At 36.6% G+C, this 23,418-nt stretch overlaps 1 protein-coding gene across 1 annotated transcript in view; it reads left to right on the top strand.

The window, feature by feature from the left end:
• The window catches only part of MALRD1 (MAM and LDL receptor class A domain containing 1), a 282,559-nt gene that overhangs the window by 20,924 nt on the left and 238,217 nt on the right, over positions 1-23,418 (top strand). Inside the window, exons 7-11 of the mRNA XM_027800878.2 lie at positions 2,562-2,719; positions 8,600-8,692; positions 10,962-11,169; positions 18,751-18,897; positions 21,821-21,930. Of these exons, the coding sequence (XP_027656679.2) occupies positions 2,562-2,719; positions 8,600-8,692; positions 10,962-11,169; positions 18,751-18,897; positions 21,821-21,930 (716 nt within the window). The remainder of the gene's footprint in view (positions 1-2,561; positions 2,720-8,599; positions 8,693-10,961; positions 11,170-18,750; positions 18,898-21,820; positions 21,931-23,418) is intronic.

Here is a 23,418-nt window from a genome sequence, read left to right as displayed (position 1 = left end):
AACTTCACCTTCATAGCGTAGAAACAATGGCAGTTCATATTTGACCTCTTCTTTCCTCAGAGCTGTTGAGTAGGAAAGTTGCAGGGGATTGGCTCAGAGACTGAATAGTTCACTGCTGGCGAAGAGGAATCGCCAGAAAAGGCAAGGTCCACTCTGTGGCTTAGTTTAAACTGAAGCATCAGATGTTACTGTAAAACTAGTAGCAGAGATTCAAAGTCATGCGCTTTCTGAAATAAATCCCTGTGGCTTCAAGCAGAAGAGTGACGAAAGGTTTGAGTCCGAAAATGGTTAAGACGAAGTTAGGCAGCTACATATTTATAGGCTTTGAGTTTTCAGCGTAGCAGGAGACAGGCAGGTTCACTAGCCCACCTTAGTTCTAAGATGGCACTGGGCCACCTCAGCAGTAAGTTGTAAACTCTGCTTCTAGTTGGGCTCCATTGCAGTCTGTGGCTGATCTTTCCACAGGACTACAAGATTTTGCTTACGACAGACAAAATTTTTCTTCAAAACTGAAAGAAAAAAACCTGTCTCTCTAAAACCTGATTAAGCAGACGTGGAGAAAAGAAAAGGCTTTATGGAAATATAGTGACATCTACATTCTTTATCCCGGCAACCATTCCAGCATCTCTTGCCAGAAACACACAACGCTGTGACTCAGTAGCCCTACTATCACGTTGGCAGGAATGAAGTGGCTTTTCTGGGATTCTAATTCTGTTGTAATTCTAAAAACACGGGGAAGTTTGGCACTTCAGAAACAGAAAGTTGTGAAAACTCAAGAGAATAAGACATAAGAAGGTCAGAGCATAAACACAGTAATATGGTATGCAGGTATCAGACTGAGGGAAATTCAGACCCTAAAGAAGAGCTACAAAGTTTGTACAAATCAAGAAAACCATTTCCAATACCGTTAATCCTTAGAAAGCTATTTCATAGATGTTGACTAAAGTTTATGAATAAGGAAACAAATAAATACTTTAGTGTGGTTTATTGCCTGTCCGGTTAAACTGACGTGGTTATACTTTTACAGGCTATATAGAAGAGGGGGGTGGGTGTGTGTGGAAATAAATCCGTATTTTCAGGACAGGAGTTTCTGGATTCATAATTTCTGAAATTAGGCCTCAATTTGTCTCAGAAGCATTCACAATACCTGCATAAAATATATTCCCTAAAGAACAGTTGGTATCCCTTTTAGATGCACGATCATTCTGGATATTTCACAGAACTTTTGTTTATCTAGTGCTGTTCACTTGATTTCTTATCTAAAACTCATGTTAATTCCGCTTTATCCTGTTTGTACAAATTCAAGGACTTAAATTGAACAAGGGAAAAAATGTTATATATCATTATGCTCAAAAAATTAGTTGGTTTTATAATGTCATCATTCTGAAGTTAGATGAAGAACCAGTAGTGTAAATTCTAATGTTGATGCATATTTCTCTTCTGCACAAGGACATAGTCGTAGAAGTGTAGATGCTTTGTTGATCTCTGTCAAACAGAATGCTGGATTAAGTATATAATGCTTCCTTACATCAAGGTTAGCTGCTGTAGCATGAAATTACAAACCTAATTCCAATGAAATTGCAACCACATATTTCAGTGCAAAACATTGTGTAACACAAAGAGTAAACTGGTAACAAAAGGAGAAGAATGTGGTCCCTTATAAAAACCTTCTGAAATAACACTTTCTCCCCTCAGCTTGAAATATATTGTATAACATATGCATTTGAGATAAGTTGTATTTAGAGACAGGAACACAGAAACAGTGGACTTAAGACCTTTAATCAGTCCTTGTTTATTATTTTAATAGCTGTTTTAGAAGACAGGAAAATATTCAGTGACTCAGGAGGGGACAAAAATGGCCTGGTATATTTGGTAAAAAGTATTTAGCTTTTTTATTTCTGACAAATAGAAGATACTGTTGAGGAGATGGAGTACTCTTTCAGTCTCTGTAGGAATGCTGTTATAAGGGGCAGTAGGTCACGAAGAGCACAAATTGCTTTTCAAAAAGAAAGACAATATGCTTCCAACATTTTATTGCAGAACTGGCTGAGAAGTAAAGACCTTGATTACATGGTGGAGATGCTATTGAGTCCTGTAGCAGTAAGACAGAATACTTCCACCTTCTTTTTTTATTTTCTTTAATTTTTGAAGAGTCTACAGAAGTATTACTCTAAAAAGCATATTTTCTGAAAACCATAGTGGAAGCAAGAAGAAAGCCCGGTGTCCAAATGTGTTTCTGATTAAGTATTGAATGGTTGTAAATATAAGGAGGCTGAACTGAATGTGGGACTGTACATCTTTTAATACGCAAAGTAACAGTTTCAATGTTATCAACTGATGTAATTCTTGGTTGCTGGGGCTATCTGTGAGTCAAATGAAGATATGCATCTATCTTTTTAATAGGAAACACAGACATCCAAGTCACATCATCAGCGTGATCATCAGATTCCTTTGTTGCTGAGATGGGTTCATAGTTTAATTACAGGAAAGCAGTCCTTATTTTTGTAAACAGAAAAAAAAAAGTTTTGTGAAAAATTCTACTTTTTTTAATTATTTTTCAGGCCATTTTCAGTGGTTAGAAGCTGACGAAAACATGTTATATAAAAGGGCTTATCTTAACAGCTCCGTTTGTCATTGCTCCAGCAAGAATTGCCATTTTCAATTTCATTACTCCATGGCAGACAACAGTGTTCTGAAGGTGGTATTGTTTACTAATCAGGTAAGAAGACACATGCATTCATTTTCAAAAGGTAAAGATATGGTAGCCCAGGTATTACTAGCTAAAATGCAAGGAAATATGCCTACTAGTACATGCCTGCCCCTGAAGTTAGTTTGTGCAAAACAATAACTTGGTATCATTCCACTGATCTATGCAATTGTAAAACCTTGGTATTTGCCATCTCAGCTTTAAACTAATTTGATGGGTAAATGTTCTGCAATAAAACTTCAAGGACAAACTCCAGATGTTACAGAATTAGATAATTTTGGGATTTTGCAGGGCAAATGTATAGTAACAGCTTTTCTAGCCTTCTTCCCATTCTGGAAATGGGAAAATAAGTGTTTTTCTCTATTGAAATACAGAAAAAAGGAAAGTTGCTGGCTTAGGACGTCTGGAAAGATTTTGCTTATGTGCCTGATTTACTTTGCCCAAGTTTTAGAGCAGTAATTTTCCTGTTCTTCTATTAGTAGATGAAATAGCCATGTCAAACTAAAACACAAATGTCAGTTGAGGGACGTTAAGTATTGCCACCTTGCTTACCTCCGTTGCCTTAAGGAGGCTTTCTGCTGTTAGTATTCCCCCTTTTGTTTAATAAATTAAAACTATTATATTACATCTTAATGAAAGCAAGAGCAGTACAGCTGGTCTTATTGGGTTAATGCTCTCATATCTTGGTGTTGGAGTTGAATTATTGTCACCCAACAGTACAAGTATTTAAAAAGATAGATCCACTTCATTCTCAAAGATAAGATGCAAAAAAACTGAAGTGTAACGCTACCAAGGGGTCTAAATATAGGAACAGGTAATGGAAATACCTTATTTCTTTTCCACTGTGTCTTCAACTATTCATGAAAATAACTCCAGGCTCTTGCTCATTTTTCATTTCTAACAAGGAATAGCGGTATTTTTCTATGATCCATTACTATATCAGGGAATTGTAACAGTGTTCTGGTCAGAATGTACAGAGATCTGTGCGATAGTACTTGCCACTGAATTCCCAGGTATGATGCCCATGGCAGCCTTGAGACAGAATAGAAATATTGATTTCAGTGGTTCACGAAAGTAAGATCAATGGACCTGATTTAGGGGTTTTCTTTCCCTAAAATAAGGCAAATTATGTGAGCCAAAACTATGAGAAAATTGGCATTTAAGTGCCCATAGAATTGGGAGCCTAAATTGAATTGACTGATAAACAGTTCTTTATTGTATGCATTAGGAAATGTTTTTGGCAGTTATTACATCAGTTCAACCCATCCATTTCCACAACTTCTCTTAGCCCTTAGATGTTTTTGTTATTGCACTTCTCCTTCAGTCGGAAGTGTATTTATTGCATGCAGACTTATTTAAAGCTGGTGTAGTTACTCGTCCTGCAGAATTTGCCAGAAGCAACTTCAGATGCACAAGCCTCTGCTGGTAGGTTTGTTTTTTTTTAAAAAAAAAAAAGAAAAAGACCCTACATACTCATATTTAAGGCTTTAAACTGAAGTGAAGAGAGGAATAGCTTTTACATATTTTGCTACTGAATCATTACATTGTTTATGACAATCAAATGAATCTTCAAAACTAGCCAAATACTGAGAGACAGAAGTGATAGCCAAGTGCTTGTTCTGACCCTGGAAGACAACAGAGGTGCTCTTCTGGAGGCTATCCTTCAAAATAACCTCTCAATTGCACAGTTCGGTACCATGCAGTTTCTGTGCACTCCCTTTTACTATTTTTATTGGTCAAAACCTCTTGTCTGTGAATAACTCTTCAAATGTCCCAGCACCTGGCACAGATGGAGACTGGATTACATTTAATGTACACTTCCAGTACTGTTCTTAGAGGGCAAGCACCACAGATGTTGTGAATGTATTCCCAGCCTTCCTCGCCCTTTCAAAAGATAAGCCAAAGATGAGTGAAAGTATTTTCTAATACAGACGTTATGACACCAATTGGAAAACAGGGAATGTAAATTGCTCTAGGGTATGAAGAAGGATAGGGAAGATGGACTCTTTGTCAACAGTAACTTGTCGACTTGTATTTAACTTGCAGTCTGTGATAACCTGCAGCTTTTCCTGTTCTATTGCTGGCTTAACAAAGTTGCTTTTCATTCAATACTGCTGTATTTGGTAATTTCATTTTTATTTCCTAACTGTGATTCATATTTATTTGAACTTCGTATTATTGGTTTGAAAGTGGTTTTTGTATACTGAGATGATTTTAAATTCTAATATTTTCTTTCAGAATGTTTGTACTTCCTCCCAATTTAGTCTTATCCGCATTTTTTTAAATTTTATTTTTCATTCCACTGTCCAGTCAGCACTGTAATTATGTCAGGCCCTGCAAGAGACTTCTGCAGAGCCCTATTATAATTTTCTTTTAGTTTGACAGACAACTCCTCTTCCAAATAAGGTTGCACTCCTATTTGTTCACTCACTTGTAGACCTGTTTTACGGTAATTCCATCTGCATCAAATCTCCTCAGTTTGCTTACAGGCTGTCCTATGAGATTATGTTAAAAGCCTTAAGAAAGTAAAGTAATTTCTACTTTTTCAAGTCTGTTTACAATGAAAAGAAAAAGATTATGCTGGCTGAACATGACTTGCTCTTCATCAGAAGCAGCTAATGTAGGTTTCTCACTTTCTAATTCTTTAGCTGCTTACAAGATTATTGTTAGCAATTTGTTCCAGTGTCTTGGGAGTTGTTCAGATGATTGGCTATAATTGCATAGTCTGTATTTTCCCCTTAACTGTAATATATACCCTTTGTTCTCTCAGTTCTCTAGTTTCCCACACATTCCTCTCGGGTTCTCAGTTAGTTTTTGACAGTAAGATATTCCTTCCATTATGTAACCTGTACTTAAAACTTCCCGACTCCCTGCCAGTTTCAGTACTTCTGGCTTACATGTATTTGTAATAATTGTTTTTCTATTTTGGTCCATGTTTGCATTCACACTTCGCAATATTAACTTAGTCACAAAATATAAATAATATTAAATCTCTACTCACTGTCTGCGAAACCTTAAACTTTTCTGTGAAAACTGAAACTAAAGAAGATAATGTTCACTTCAGTTGTATCATTGGCCATTTATTACTTGCTCATTCCTCCTATTAAGTAATGGACTTACACTTCTTCCTTCTATCTTCTTAGTTTTTTATCTTGTATGGATTACAAAACAGATAGAAATTAAACAATAAAAGAACATTTCAACTGATGATGATATGTGCCAGTATATTTTTACCCTAATGCACTAAAATTTCTTTAAGTGTTCAGCAACGCTTAAAAAACCATGCAAGTAGTTAAAGGTGATCCATTAATCATTGTGGGGGAACAAATAAGCATTTGTTCCAAATTATTCTCTTAAATGATGCACATTTGCATCATTGCACATTGTACAGTTGCACAGCACTGACTGTATCTGTAGGGAAGTGTCAAAAAAAAAGAAAAAAAGTTGTATTTTATAAATGGAGCTGATAAGAAAAAGTCATGATTGTCTCTTCCATCCTTTAAACCTAAGTAGCATTATCTCAAAAAAAACCCACCACAAACCAAACCCCCAAACGAAAACATAACCAAACATTGCAGGAAAAAGAAAAAAATATTTCCCATTTTAGCTTTACAAACATTTTTTTACAGATAGTAATGTATCACAATAAGGGGAATAGAGTGAAGGTATTTTGAGCAGCTGCTCCCCTGCACCACCAAAATAAATGTTGAGGGAAAGTACTGGAAAAGCAATACATTCAGCATTTTAAAAGAATGCTAGGGATGCAACGAATGTGCTAGAGGGATTAACTCATTTGTAACAAAGAGGTGGAAGCAAACAGTGAGAATACTATAGAGAAAACATTGTGAGGAAAGGAAATAATATTATTGGCTTATTAGAGCTGTATGAAATCAGAGGGTAATGCCTGTTGCATGGAACAATAGCCAATTAAAAAAGCTGATGCATCTGAGGTGATTTACAGCTTTTTGTGTAAAAAAACAGTCCTAGAAGGTCTGGATACTAGCACATGCACAGAACACTCAAGTTTACTGCTCCAAGCCATTTTTCTTAAAATAAATCTGGGAGAAAGATGGTCATGGGGATGGGTATCTAAGGTGTTAATTGAATGTGAACAAAATTATAGAATTCAGATAAATCCAATCAAGCAAACAGCAAACGCAGAGTGTTCCCACAAGGTATACAAATGTGTTTGGAGGGTTTGTATATGTACATGTGTGGGAATTCATTAACTGAAATATTTCTAAAAGCAGACACTTGAGCACAGGCTGTGGTTTTAACTTGTCAGGCAGTATGGAACCTAGTACATCATCCTTTTCTGTGTCTTATATGTGGCTGTTGCAGGCTAATAGATTTTCTTCAGAAGCTGAATTATTTAGCAAAATGAAACAAGTTTTACACAGAATGAAGTGTCCTTGGCACTGAAAGGCTTTTGCTGAATATCTATTCCAAGAACAAGTTGACACATACTTATATACTCATGTGGAAACTCACATCTGACTTTTATTTCTGAAAACAAGTATGTCATGTTGTTTATCCAGATTTGATCTTTCATGTCATTTAGTTTTTGGAATTAAGGTAATGGCTTGACCCTGTCTTGCAGTTTTCTGAAACAGATCTTCAGACACACTCAATAGAGATTTAGTCTTCCAGCTTGGTTAATATAACAGTTGAAGCCTTGGTAGAAAAAGGGCGTAAGTAATCGGCTACTCGTCACAAATCATACCAGTGTTCTGCTGACTCAGACCTCTCAGTCTATCAAGCAGTAGACAGTATCTTCCTCCTTTTTATATTGCAAGGCACAGGAAAGCATAACTGTCCTTGTCTATATTATTGATAACATTTCACATACCTATCATATCCCCTTTTATTCATCTCCTTTAAGGTCAACTGTTCTTATCTTTTAAGTTTTTCTCCATACAAGAGACTTTCCACTTCTCTTATATAGCTTCTTATTTTTTTCTGAACTGTGTCTAATTCTGTAACACTCTGTGGGAAAGGTATGACCAGTACTTTGCACAGTATCCTAAAAGGGGTCTCACTATTGATACTTGTAATGGTAGGTCTGTTTGTATGTATAGCCTATATTAACTTTTCCTGCATTTCCCCCGTCTTTCTGGTTTTGCTCTATTTTGGAGCTGATTCTTGGAAAAAATTTTATTTAAGTATATGAAGTTCACAATGCTGCATTTCTTTTCTTTATACTGGCCTCAGCATGTTCCAGGATCATGACCAGAAGCCGAATGAGCATGAGCTGGTTTTGGTCATATTATTGAATCAAAAAGGGCTTGAAGTGCTTGCATAAAGGGAGCTTTACCATATTTGGCACCCTTGCTGTTATCCTTAGGAGGTGAAGTGAAAATGGGGATTGAAGTAACTCAGAACATGACTAGGACCTGTTAGATAGTACTCTGTCTGCTTGCTTTACAGATAAAAAAAAAATAAAAATTTAGCAAAGTTGCTTGTGTCATTTTGACAGACCCTAAATTCAGTTCTAAGAAAACTAAGTCTAATCATAACACAACATAATATAAGCAGTTATTCATGAAAAAGAAATAATGTAGAGAGTACCATGGAAACATATTGTTAAATTCAGCAATAACATGGCTTAATTTGCATATTAATTCACTTTAATTCTACCAAGTTGACTCTTGATAATTACATTATTAGCCTGTTTAATCACAGTAAACATGTCTTGTCTTTCCCCTCTCTCCTATAGAGCTCAGTGCAGAGATTGCAAATGAACATGTGAAACTCTATTTCCTCATACCGAGCAACTTTCTATATGGTGGTCATTTGGCTAGGATATGAAAAGATAGAGGACAAAAGAATGGTTTTGATAATTTATAGAGTAACACAAATTATCTTTATAATATCATATGCTACATTTTACAGGAGGAATATGTCTTCTGGGAAACCAACGTCATGACTAAGGAGGAATGGGTCAAAATGGATATACAGCTACCAACAGGGCTAGAAAAATTAAAGGTATGGGTGAAAAAGGCATGTGCTCAATTTTTGAACATGCTTTACCTTATTGTTTATAAAGCTTCTAGGAAACTAAAAAATTCCTTAAAATTATACATACCCTGAAGGTTTTGCTGTTCTTCATTGCTTTGATATGAAGGAAGCTCTGGTTATAGCTCAACAAAACCTCTACATAAGTATCACATGTTGAAGCTTCTGGTCTTTAATAACATGCAAGAAAATGAGTACAGATCTCACCATATTTTAGTTAGCCACCCGAGTTCATCTCAGGTATTACTAACTCATTTAAATATAAATGTAATTAAGTGAGATGATGTGAATGATGTTTGTGGGATTTCAGTGAAATTATTTAAACCAGAAAAGTGAGAGAATACCTTCCCCTGGAATTTTCAGGCATAGAAAAGAATGCAAAGTTGCAACTACTTAATTCTTAAATTAATTTACAAGTGTCTATTTTAAGTAATTTTACATTTACTTTCGTAAATTTTACATCTACTTTCATTTTTCGTAATACTGTAAATAACATTCATATTTCACTGTCTCAGCAATCAGCTGAAAATGTAATCTTTGTGAATGGACAAGGACTAAGCCTGCTGCAGGAATTGACATTTTGATATATATTAGAATGAACGCCTTTCAGCAAGCTAGTAGGTTATAAATACCTGTTGTTGCCTGTCTGTCATGGTTTAACCCCAGCCAGCAACCAAGTACCACGCAGCCGCTTGCTCACTCCTCCCTACCCGGAGGGATGGGGAGGAGAATTGGAAAGGAATGGAAAACTCAAGGGTTGAGATAAAAATATTTTAATAATTTAAATAAAATAAAACCGTAATAATAATAACAATAACAACAGTGATAATAGTAATAATAACAACAACAATAATAATAATGTTATAACGGAAAGGTGGGGAAAAGGATAAAAACCAAAGGAAAAGGGAGAAAGAAAAACAAGCGATGCACAGTACAACTGCTCACCACCCACTGACTGATGCCCAGCCAGTCCCCGAGCAACGATCCCCCCAAGTTTATATACCAAGCATGATGTCCCATGGTATGAACCTCTTTGGCTGTTTCAGGTCAGCTGTCCTGGCTGTGTCCCCTCCCAGTTTCCTGTGTCCCTCCAGCCCTCTGGCTGGCAAGGCCCAAGAAACTGAGAAGTCCTTGACTTAGTATGAACATTACCCAGCAACAACTAAAAATGCCAGTGCATTATCAACATTGTTTTCTGAGACTTAGGCTCTGATCATGTCCCAGTTTGTCCAAACCCACAATTCAATTTTTTTATTTGTTCCCTCAGCTCCTGCTCTTCTCTATCAGTGCTTTCATTCATAGCAGTCTTCATCTTTCTGATGAATCCAAGCTTGTTTCCTCCTGATTGTTGCTTTAGCACAGCTGAAAAAGACTTGGAGAGCAGGAGTAGGATAACTCCTTGCTTTGAGACCCAGCAGATCCAGGCTCCACAGTGGTCAGGAGCAAGAGGTGTTCTGAAACTTCATTGCTGTAAATCAGCTTGTGTAAAGTCTGGTCAATGCAAGGAAACTGTCACAGAGAGAAATGTTCCTTGAATCTCTATGCCAATAACAGTAAAATAAGCAGGGCCAGGGCACAGGCCCAAGATTAGCAAGTGATAGTCCATGCAGTAAAAACATTAGCATGGTCCCCAGCAAGGTTTTGACACAAGCAGCTTGCCGTCTCCCAGAAAGTTCCTGGAACAGTTCAAAGGTTACCAGCAGTCAGATACCAATCCCACTGCATAGCCTGGATGCAGCCTTCTCATCTTAAGTGATGAAATAGGTATTGTTGTTAAGCTATGCTGTGCCAATTGGTCTCCAAGGACAGTTCCTAACCCATTTTATTCAACTGTGAGTATGCTTGAAAAAATTTTGTCTTGGGCATCTGCAGAATGAGGTTCTGAAGAGATTTCAGAGCAGAAGCCAACTTCAGGACATTACATTCCAGGTGGCTCTTCTAAAACACAGGGGCACTGCAACTTTTTAGCCAAACAGTTATGAGATTAGGAATTTTTCTTTAAAATAGGTTTTTACTTCATTCTTGGAATTTGTCAAACTATTTTAGCTGAAAATTTTCAGAAATGTCAACCTGAGATCGTCATATAAAACTTCAGCTGCTGCTTCAAAATTTGTCATGGTTTTGTAATGGAAAGTATGCAGTACTTTTTACACATAGAACATTACTGTTTTATATAAATAAAAATCAGTTTCTCGCTGTTGTCTGTCAATGCAAATATTTTAACTGTAACATTTCACAGCTTATGTTTAAAGGAACGCTCCAGAGCAGGGAAGGTTTCATCTGTCTGAATAGCATCCAGCTCTTGGATGCTACACCATCAGAGCCATCCAATTTCTGCTCCTCAGAAAAATTCACCTGCACTAATGGGCAGTCCACAGAGCCCGGATCAGCATGTGACTGTCACCTAGATTGTTCTGATGGCAGCGATGAGGATCCAGCAGCCTGCTGTAAGTAAATTTCATTGCTTTAGAAAGACAGCGTGCTGAAGAGTATTTGTGAAACCTAAAGAGGTCTATTCAAGCTCTGACTAGAAAAATTATTATTTATATGGCTTCTTTTCCCCAGAGTATTTAATGATGCACAGGTTAGTGACTATGTTCATAACATTTTCTGTCATGCATTTTTCTTCTTCTCATTGCTTTCTATTCCCATTGGAATATGTTTTGAATCCAGGCAGCAATTTTTCAAGTACCTGCAGAAATGCAAAATTTTGCATATTTTTGCTTAATTATATTCCCTATATAAAATATTTATAACCTCTACTTCTCTAATTTGAGTAGGACTGAAATCTGCCTTAGGATTTGTTGTTTGAATTCTTTTCTAATTTAGACCTCTGTTAGCTGTTGTCAGAAAATGCATTAGGTGACATGATACTTGCATGGTGATACAAATCACCATACAAATTGGCTACGATTCAGAAGCTACATGTTACTCATGATACTTTCAGTTGAAGGTAAATTTGCTTAGAACCCACAGTTTCCACTGTACAGTTAAGAGTAAAAGAAAATAATTAAAATTACTGAAGATGTCTATAACAGTTCTAAAACATTTTAGATCTCCATGTGAAAGTAGCTTTAGAGACCCTGTCATTTCTAAAATGAATATTATACAGTGTACACCTGTATGTCTGTGGTAGTAACACTTAAATCTGTGTTTAATCTTTTCAGTTACTTAAATAACAGTGCAGGAGCCATCTCTGAAACAAGTAACATGCAACAAGTAATACTGCAATAACATTTTAAATAGGAAGGTTTATAATGTTTTATTTCTAGGTGAAATCTAAGCCAACATTAAAGTCTATAGGGGCTCCCTCTGAGAGATCTGTTTTCCTTTTTTACAAGACTTGACCCTATGCTGCTAGCTCTGCGTGTTTGCTGGTAGGAGTGCAGAGAGTACTCTCATGCTCTTCAGGAGGAGGAATGGAATGAAATTGAACAGTACTTTAAAAATTGGCTTTTTTCTCAGCAATTTAGTGTTCCCTTTTCAGTAACAATGTGAGAAAATTGTGGTGAATAATGACTGGGAATATAGGAGAATAATTTTAAGGTTTAAAAGGAGGATGAAAAATAATTGTCCCAGTTGAAGGGTAGCTGTTAATAGTACTACACAAAGTGAAATTAAAGATAACCCTAAACACTTACAGGCAATTATATTTTGCATGAAATACCCTATACTTCCTTATATAGGAAGTATATATACTGTGCCTTGGACACTGGACACTGGCATTGGGTAACTGAGAAGTTAACAAATAACCTAGGTATAGTTGGTATTTTAAAGTTAAAAAAACTATCACAGTGGGACTCACTTTTGAGAATACTGCTTCTGTCATGCTCATGTGGATGGGTCAGAAAAACTGGAGAGTTGGCAGAAGAAAGGTCAGAATGGTCTGGGAGTCTCAACACTGTCCTTTGTGACATCTCTAGAATTAGGGTGCTGGGGCAAGGGCTGATGGGAGGTATAGCCAGTGCAAAACCCTCTTCAATAGCTCTGCTTAGTGCTCCACTGTCTGCTGCTGCCTTCACAGTTAACTTTGGTATTACTGGGCACCGATCCTCCACAAACTCCTAGTGTATCTCAATCGAAAGAAAATCATACTCAATTGAACCTGAGGCATAGAGACCGTGTGTTTCACCCTGTGGTGAGGTATTTACAGGTTGAAGACGTATTATTTGGTTGGAGCAGGGCATAAAAGTATACTTATCCTCTCAAAAAAGGGGGAAAAAAGGTGCTTTTCTAAAATATAAGTGACCCATAGCAGTTGCATGTTGCTCTGAATACTGGCTGAGAAGAAAAAAAAAAAAAAAGCCATCTTTAAAATAACAATAACTGGTTTTAAACTTGCCCCCTTTTAATGACGAATACTGTCTTGGAACTTCACACACCTTTTCAGGAAAGAGGACCCTAAGGGTGGAATTTAGATCTTCAGCAGTTTGGTCAGCTTAGAAGACCCATCTTTCTGACACTTTCTGCAGTCTTGTACAAAAGAGACCTAATGGAAAAATCATCCTTTATTTTTGTCCTTTTTTCCTTGCATTATGTACATTTTCCATGTGATCTTGAAATTTTCCTCCATGATATTTAGTGTGCACGAGATTTATTCACATTAATTTTCAGTTAAAAGTCCTGTCAGGTACAATAATGCATATTTTAGCCTCTATTCTTTTAGGTATTTTAACGTCTGTCCTTGGATACATCCTCAGTATTTTCCTTTGATGAAGTACTCTTATGTACTGAAAGAGTTGACAGATCTCCATACTGAATGAAAATGAAGGCAAACAGCTGTGACTTAGCAATGTGAAGAATTTACCTCTTGTTTGAGGATTTTTCTTGCTTCATTGTAATGGAGAGGGAAAAATAATGTTTCTCCTTTCTCATAAGACCATTCATGCCAAGTTAAACATAATAAAAAAAATTATTACAAAACCAAATATATACATTTTGCAACGCTTCTTAAACTTTGTTTTATGCCTGCTTATTTATATAAATATATATTTAAATATATGAGATTTAAGTCTTGAAAAATTAGGAACTTGTTTAGGAAACATGCACATGAGTAACCACATTTATTTGAGTAGTTTTGTTGAATTCAATCTAATAAAGTGACAAATTATGAAATTAATGTTTTTAGTATTCAATTCTACATTTTTCTTGTAGTTTGACACCACTTGCTTGAGATCACTTCTAAATTTAATATTTCACATTAACTGATAATAAATTATAGAAATCTAGCTAATACATTAGAAACAGGTAGTTATTCAGACCATTTAAAGGATTAAAAAGACCACTATCATGCTGATGTCTTTTATTTATTTCCTACCTAACATGAAAGAAATTCTGCACTAAATATCATGCCAAATAACAAATATTTCTAGCGCTATATTTACTATTATTATACATGATTCATATGTAACATACACAATACTAGAAAAACATCACAAATAAATCAGTAAATAGCAATCCTAGCAAAACTTGGGGAGGAGTCTAGGAAGTGCTTGCTATTTTCAAGTGATACCACACTTCGATACAGTAGTGTTTCTGGAAATTGCCTACTCATCAGCATTCCTGTAGATTCAAAATGACTGTGGAGTGGGACATCCTACAGCTGTTTCTGAAAGAACATCACCTTCTATTTAGCCTAATTAGAAGCTTCCTTAAAACATCTGTCTTTAACTCTTCTGATCTTAATTTTGCATCTCTAGTATTAACTTATATATTCTCAGCCGTTTCATAGGATTTGTATACTTGATGAATGGAAAATACGTAAAATGAAGGAAATTTCTGTAATTTTAAAGCTGTGTACCTTTTACTGCATTTCATTTACAGTATAGCAATTTACAATTGCAAATCCTTGAAACCTTCTACAGTGGATGAACACATATGCAAATCCTTTCATTAACATTCAACTTTAAAGTAGAAAGAGCATTTTTTTAGTCTGAAACATTTGTTTTACTATGCATTTATGTGTTTCCTGTGACACATTAATTGTCTGGAGTTGTCAATATTTGTCCATCAATCTTGTATGTACATGTGGAGAAAAAAGAAGCTACAGACATAATATTTTCACTTCTTCATTTCTTATGAACACTGTGTAGCATCGCCTTTGTGTTTCACCAGAACAGTTAAAGTAAGCATACCCTCTGCAGATCCAGGGTCGAGATGAGATTCTCTGAACATCACCAGTCTCTTAACCCTAAGCAAGGTAACTGAACAGTTTCAGAAGATGAGGCCGTCTCACTTAAGGGACTAGGATGTTATGAGGGTTCTAATGAATTATGACATATAGAAGTTCAGGCTAGATGACCTATGGCCATCTGTGATCTTTCTGCATGAATCCTTTAGCAAATTCTAGATAAATAAAACTAATCACAAACTGTTAGGGAACGTGCACGGATGGTCAGTAAGAAGGTATATGCATATTACTTCCCATTCCAAAAATAACATTAAATGTCAGTCAGAAATGAGAAAATACTTATGACAGAGGCATCACAGAGGTGCTTTGGTTGCTGGTCATTACAGGTAGTTTATACCCTGAATTCCTTAGGAGCTTGGGTGCTGCCACACTGAGCAAGGCTAGCAGCCCTTCTCATTCAATTCTGTTAGTCCCAGAAACACCAGCCTGATGGAGAGACAAGCTGTGTGTCCCCAGTTGTGTTCATTTGATGGAGCTGCCATAGTAGGATTGAAAAGATTCATCCAGTTGCACACTAGCAAAGCTGAAGCAATGTTAATTGGCTGGTAAACCAGCCTAGCTGATAGGACTGCTTTGTTTTCCCCACAGGAGAATCAAGAAGAGCTGGGAGAGGTAGAGTAAGCTAATCACAGAAAAAAACTTTTCCATTTAATCTCCCAGTGCTCTTGGAATATATGCTTTGTTTCCTGTTTCTTTTTTTTTAAAAAAAAAAAAAACTGTAAAAAATGGTTCATATTAATTGAAGAATCTTTGTAGTGTATTTTGTGGCTTTAGTAAGCTCCACATATTTCTTGAAATTCAAGGAGATGTTTGGGGAACATTTTTTCTCCCAGTTACATTCTGGAGTCATTGTTTTTGCAGGACTGTTGTAAGAATTTACTCCTTGACTTGTTGAGATATACTAACACACTCATATTAAAAAAAAAAAAAAGTAAAAAATTGGCTTGTTATTAAAATGAATTAATGCAGTTTGTTGTTTCCTTTCTAATTTCCTTTCTGTTTTGCTGAATTATAAAGAGATGAGTGTCCAAAAATGAGAACAAATTGGGTTTGCTTTCAGAATGTGGGAGATCTTCCTGCAATTTGAATCCAGTGAAGTCTTTCCACTGAAATAAAGAAATGTAAGCTCTGATGGTAAGAGGTGCAGTAGGGAAGGGTGTAATATATCATAAATATACTTTATGTCTGTTTAACTTACATAACTGCAGTGTGACTCCTCCAAAAATGTATGTTGTGCAGTCACTTATTTTCCAGCTATAGATAGTAAAACATTCCCTATAATCACTTGAAGGCTCAAATAAAAAATGTAGAAAAAGGCTGTGAATAATAAAAATTATGCACTGTTTCAATGAGAAAGGAGCATTTCTCAAAGTTTATTAATGTTTGAGCAATGAAAAAATACACTAAGTAACTGTCTAACTTGCATTTGGGTTTCAGCCAAAGCACAGAACCTTTTTTTTCAAGCTTGATTAAACATTTACAAGCACCCCTTGAGTTTTTAGAATTAAGTAGGGATAAAATTTAAGTCATGTTAACTCAGACAATTGGGTTTCACTGGGTTTATAGCCTAGCTGTTCTCTAACGTATTTAATACTTTTAAAAATGAAATGTTGCTTCCAGAAACTGTGTATGGTGGAACACTTGGGCTTGGTAAGTGACTCTGGCCCAGTGCCTCTGTGTGACTGGATGCTGGTATAGAGGTTGTCATTTTAAATGGCAGGTTCAATGGGGGGTGGGGGTGGGGAAGGAAAGCATCTAAAACATGGTTAACATTTCAATATTTAGTGAAATGGAGCCACATTTTTTTGTTCCTGCCCCCCTTCCCCCCCAAACCCTAAAAGCACAACACCACAAATATTTTTCCTACCTTTATAATTGTGTTCAGACGTGAATAAAGTTTGAAAATGTAACTGGGCAATATAATTCGGTGTAGAATTGTGCCTTTTTGTATGTTGCATGTCTTCCCCTGGCCCCATTTGTATATTCAACCTAAAAGGTGATGTTCATACATTTCTTTCTAAATCCATAGTGTTAGAAGAAATTCTGCTAGTGTCTATCAATGTAAGAAATTACGATTTCACCAGACCTCTCTTTTTGTTGACCATGGAGGGCAGGCATGGGCTCCGTCTGATAACAGCCTTACTGCTTTGCCAATTCTTTTAGTATACAATTTCCAAATGTGAAAATTTCCAAATTTTCACTGTGAGCAAATGAAAAACCCTGAGCCTGATATTGAGCCACATTAAATGACAACAGATCTGGTGTCATCAGCACATGAAAGATGTTCTTCATACTGCGATAAAGAGTCTTGTCATGATCCTAAGTACCTCTAGTTAAAATAATTAACCCCTGACCATGCCCCCCCCCAAATCCCATGCTAAATACCTTGTTGAGCTGTGAAATATTAATAATTAGTACCATTCTGATTGCTTTTTCATATTTAAACCATTATTTTAATATTGGTATGGCATTTTCCTTCCAGGAACGTTTTTTGGTTGCTCAGTATAGCCTCAATAACTACGCAATAACTGAGTAGGTTCTTTGTGTCTACATGGTCATTGATGTCTTTTTGCATAGTACTATGCAGCCACTGCAGTCAGGTTTTTATGCAGAAGACCTTTTGCAGGGTTTAGGGAAGCCAGAGGGAAGAGATGTTTAAACAAAGAATGTTTGATTTTTTGTGTCACATTAGTTCTCTCAAGACTGTTTAGCTAAGTATTAATTACCGTACAGCAAAACAGCTTAGTCTTGAAAATAAATTTGCATATTCTAGCTTAATGTATTAGCAATTGAAGTCTAATTAACAAGGTACCTTGTCAAGAGCATGAAAATTCTGTAATTTAATAAGTTAACCAAGTTTCACGTTTAACTAATTATACTGCACTAAACAGGAAAGCATGCTCCATTGAATTTTAACGTATATGCTGAATCCAGCTAAAAGATACTGATATTTGTGATTTATTTAATACCTTAAGATTTAACTGCTTAAATAATCTCTTTATACCTGAAAAACCTTTACTACAGAGCTTTACTTCATGGTACTTCAACAAAGGTACATGTCATTTTGGTTTTGTACAATCTGAAAACTGAAGTAATATTTTTAATCATGTCTGAGGCTGATGTGATAGGATAAAAGTACCATGAAGTCTAGAAAGAGACAAGTACAATTCAAAAGTAATGTTTACAATTATGATAAGTGACTGAAAGAATGAGGTGTAGTGCTTTGTGAAGCTGTTCTGGATCAGGAAAGAAAGCTATCAGATTATACTATTTTCTCATCAAAATAATTGTACTCAAGAAATGAGAGTGTGTGAGACTGTTAGGCAGTGGAAGTCTAATCCATAGCAACTGAGAAAATAGTCTTTTACTTTGCAATAAAAATATCTAGGAGACCTGAATAATTCATAAAATTAAATCTCATTTTCAAAAATAAATTAAGCGGAAGTTTAATTTATCTTTACTTTCATTGTATTAAAAGCACTAAATAAATCTGATCCCCCCCCATTCATAATTATCTTTCCAGTAGAATTCATCTTTTAAAAAACATATATTACTTTCATAATCTGTCAGCAGCCTGTGTACAGATCTCATTGTTAATATGATATAGTTTATTCTCTTATAGGTGGTCTGGGTTTGATTAAGAAGGGAAAGGACTGCATGATCTGTTCCCTGTATTCTAGAACTTTTTGTCCATCTAAGTAATCTGAATTTCAGTGAAACATACCAGCACATCTTTAAGACTCCTTGGACATCCAAATACAAAATACATAGTTATGGTGTTAAACTGTTACATCAAATTTGATTTTATGATCTCTTACTGTCGTTCTTTTTACAACAGCTAATTTCACTATATGTGATTTTGAGAGTGACTTCTGTGGATGGAAGCCACTGGGCATAGGTGATGCTGACTGGCACATAATGAAAGAACAGGCTCCCCTTGACAGGAAACTCCCTAGCAGAGTTCTTACAACTAATACTGGACATGGTGAGATATCTTTTTTTATTATTTTCTTCCTTCTGTGATAAGTATTTCTATTGTAAATGGTGACAGATTTGATAACTGATTTGAAATGGTTGCTACATAGTGTATATATATATATATATAACATAGGTAACATTACAGAAAGCTAGTCTTTTGGGGATGTTCTTTCTTAGATGTGATTTGATTACTATGCCTTTGTAACTTCATCTTCTGTGGAGGCAATCAATGATGTATGATACTTGATGCAGCCTTCAGTGTTTTGAGATGCTGACTTTTGAACTGAAATAGCTAACTTTGTTCACACATATTATAAGAATTTTTGTACCCAATATTCACACTGGGGCCGTTCTTGAGAATATTATTTGGACAAAATATCACTGTGGCTTTTTGTACAGTGCAGGGAAATTAATCAGTTTTGTCTGGGAAAAACAGAGTGAGTGTAATGTCCTTTGAACCATTGATCTTCCGTAAGCACATAGTTGCCATACAACGCATTCAGCTGGAAAAAAGTTTATTCCAGTAGAGGTCTGTTTTAAAGTATTTTTCCAAAATGAAAATGTTATCGTAGCATACTGCATAAAACTAAAACTTCCTAGCATGTTTGTCATTGTCAAATATTAGCAAATTGTCATATTAGCAAATATTCTGTGACTTCAGTTTTATTAAAATGTATCTATTACACTGCTTCCAGTGGAGATTAGATTACTTTAAAATCTGGGTTGCAGTCCAATACCCCTTTAAGGTAAACTTTTAAAATTATGTATATTATCTTAGAGCCAGACCTCCACACTTCTCTCTCATGTTCATGTTAAAGGAATGTGGAATATTAAGTGTTCCACTTCAAGCAATCAAAGGTAAAGGAATCCTAGGATACAAATTCACCTGGGCAAACCCTAGTGGGGTATGAGTATGTGTGTGCATCCTAGATAATAATTCTAACTACACAATCATACCTTTTCTTCCATTGGTCCTCAAATGATGAACTGCACCGAAGTTGCCATTCACTTTCTCAGAAGCTATTCAATATTTCATTTTATTGTCTCTATGGCACTGGATCAGCTTCCAAACTGTCATAGCTCTCGAGAAGGGCACTGACATGCCTGTGTCTTTCCCATGTGGGTTATTCTAGGTGCTGGTGGGAACCGAGGTGTAATGTGGTCATAATGAAGGTTGCTGATAGAAACATCTGCTCTGCAGCCTAAGCAGCATGTTAAATTAGCCCATATGGAACTATGTGCTGCTGCTCTTCAGCTGCTTTGATACCTGAATCATTAAGAGTTAAGTTCACATCTTGCTCGCATACATTGTTGCAGGTTGAAGCCTCAAGGAGATCTTGAGGTTGCCATGCAGCACCTCTCAAGCCTACTAATGACGCATTCCCCGTATAAGTCAGTGCAAAGGTCTTTCTGAGGTGGTTTTGTACCCATCTGTTCCCGCTACAGCCACATCATGGCTTAAGAATTAGGCTTCCAGAGTTTGAGGTCCTTTGGGTTGCAACACATTGCTTGTGGTACCACAGAGTGTTCATCTCTCTTCTTTCCTGGGGAGGGCAGCAGCAAATTTTGATTAATGAAAATCTTAACAAGGCTACTGTAAAAGCCTCAGCTGCAAATTAAAAGAGGCTCCTTTGAAGTACCCTTGCATTCCAATGAGGGGAGCTTCCCTCACGCTGTGGAGCACGACATGCCTGCTTGTACAAGGAGCTGTAACGGTCAACTCTTTGTGCCAGCCTTGCTAAAGTGATGTGATTATTCACGTGGAGCTGGACCTAACCCTCTGCTTCATTATGTATCCATGGGAAGTAAATGGCTAAGGAGTATGACTGTGGCAGCACAATAGCTGATTTTCCAAGATGTAAGGCAATATGTGTAATATCAATGCGCCAACAAGACTGAGCCTTTAGTGTTGTTTTGCATAGACTTTCATGAAAAAGTCTCAGTATTCAGCAAAGGCAGCACTGACGGCATTCAAAATATGCTGCTTTAGGGCCCCTTGAAAATGTTTATCCTTCCCTACCTTTGTCTGAAGCACATCTGCTGTAGTTCAATTCCAAAGGCAGTTCGTTTGCCAGAGTTCAGATTAGATCTTTAATTAAGCTTTCATCCCCACTAGCGCAGACAACAATGTCAAGTCTGTGGACCCCATGAGAAAATATAGCTTATTCCATTGGCTCCCATGGTCTGCAACATTGTTGGCATGCTTAAAACTGGCTGGGCTGCACGGAGAGTGAATGCTGTACCCTAAAGGAAATTAATTTTTGTTCTAAATTCTGTTTGAAACATTATTTAAGTCAATTAAAAAGTGTTCTTTAGGGATCTCAGCTGAGGTCTATGCTGCTTGATCTCCAGGGTGCTCTGTGTTGCAGCTCCTGCAGTCCCTCTGCTCTCCCCAGCCTGTGTGGGGAGTGGTCGGGTACCGTGCAAAGGTGATGGGAAGTAGTTGTACTGTTTGGAGGCTAGAGGTATTAAGATTTTTGCCTGAAAAGGGCAGATAAAAAAATACACCCAGTGGGTCTGCACAGTAAAGCCCTCACAGAAGCAACATCTGAACTAACTTTGCAGGGCTCTGTATTTACTTTTTGAGGTTTAAATGCTTGCAGATGCCATGACAGGGTAGCCTTAGCAATGGCTGCCCAACTACCCTTTTTTCGTTCTCCATCTTTCCTCGTCTTTGGACTCAGTCATACTAATTTTATTGCAGAAGAAAGAGGCAGGAGCATTTAGCAATTCTATTTTGTCTTTGTCGACACAGACATTGGCAAGACTCTCCTCATTATCCACAGAGACTGAACTGACAGCAAAGCTGTTTCATTTGTTTGCATTTATGGATGAGCTTTATGTGCCTCATGGAGCACATAGCTACCTCTCTGAGGTAGATGCCATTTGAGTATGAGTTACTTCTCATACTTTTTTGAATTTGTTTACAGGAGCATTCATTTACTTCAGTGGATCACATCGGATGGACACAAAGATGGCCGTGTCTCGTCTAGGGAGCCCTTTCCTTATCAAACTGTCCCCTGGGCTTTCCTGCTGTCAGGTAACAGTTTGTTATTAATTGTCCCCACCTTTGTAAACTATCACTCACCTGATGCACAGATGTGCTAGTTTTCATGCTTCAGGGGTTGCTGCTGAAGAACTGGCTCCATTTCAATACCAGTGGAAGTAGTTACAGACTAACTCTTTGGGAGGAGGGAGATGCGGCAGGCTTTTTACTGCTTTGCTGCGAAATTTTTGTATCTGATTATTATTCTTTCTAAAGCATCCACCAGGTGTCTCAGATTTAAGGCTACTTTTCAGGTTTTTTGTATGCTATGAGACACCTGGCTGGACCACAGTATCAGGGCTATATCAACTGACAGTCAGAGCAGCCTGCCTTCTGGGTAAAAGCCGATGAAGATTCATGCTCTTGTCTGTAGGCTGGAAACACTCATACATCCAGTGTCCCATAACAGGAGACTTGTGGTTTGAAGTTGCTGTATACATTAATGATGGTGGTGTGATGAGAGAAAATTAGCTACCATGCTCTAGACACATGCTAAATTTTAGTTGATTTTTTGAGGAGGATGCTTTTTAAGCTCATCAGTGCAGTATTTGAGAGTTTACCCTGAAATGTTTTATTTTTGTCAAATGTCTTGTGGCTCTGCAGAGGAATGCAAAAAACAACCAGCTAGTTGATATGAGAAACTAGAAAGCCGTCTGGAAAAAATGGGTCAGGAGGGCTAAAAAATAGAAAAATCTTAGATGAAATATGAAAATACAGTTTTATAACTAGAATGTTGGAATTTTCAACAATATCTGTATTTTTAAAATAGAACTTGAAGAAAAATATATATAATCATGTTATTAAAGAAATATACATACAAGAAAACATTCACAACTGTATTTTTGTTTATCTCTTTGGCCACTGAATAAAGTGAATAGATGCTGTACAGTTTTTATAAGTTTTTTTCTTTTTTTTTCTGAGGCTTTTTTGGTGTTCCATTCCATAACTTTTCAAAGCTTATACCGAATTGGGGAGAACCTAAGTTGTGTAGTTATGATGTTATGTTTCTTCTGCTACTGCATAATGCCTCCTGATTTAAGAAGTCACAGAGAAGAAGAGGAAAAGGTAGAGAAAGGTCACCAAAATAAGTTTGTTATGTTCAGTGGCAAAAAGAGGCTTCAGAGAAACAAAATAAAATTTAGCTTGGTTGCTTGATTTTTCAGACTCAATGTAGAAGAGAAACTGTAATTTCATTTCTGAAAATTATGTGTGAAGGAACTGCACTTAGAAGGACCAACAAACAGCAGAATTTCATCCCAGCAGGACCTAGGCTTCTTGTTTTTTTCTAGTGTAAGGAGTCTGAAACAAGTGTTGGCTTAGATAAATCTGTTTTGCTTGAAACTGTAGCTAACTTGGACTATGCACATCAATGAGTTAGGCAGAACTCAGCTGAATAGTTGCAACTTCCAGATGAGGAGTAGAAGCCTCTTAAACAGTTTAAAGAACAGTGCCTTGCTATCACTAATGCACTCTCTCAGTTCT

Source organism: Falco cherrug, chromosome 4 (assembly GCF_023634085.1).
Source record: "Falco cherrug isolate bFalChe1 chromosome 4, bFalChe1.pri, whole genome shotgun sequence".
Lineage (NCBI taxonomy): Eukaryota > Metazoa > Chordata > Aves > Falconiformes > Falconidae > Falco > Falco cherrug.
This window is presented reverse-complemented; position numbering and strand designations above follow the sequence as displayed.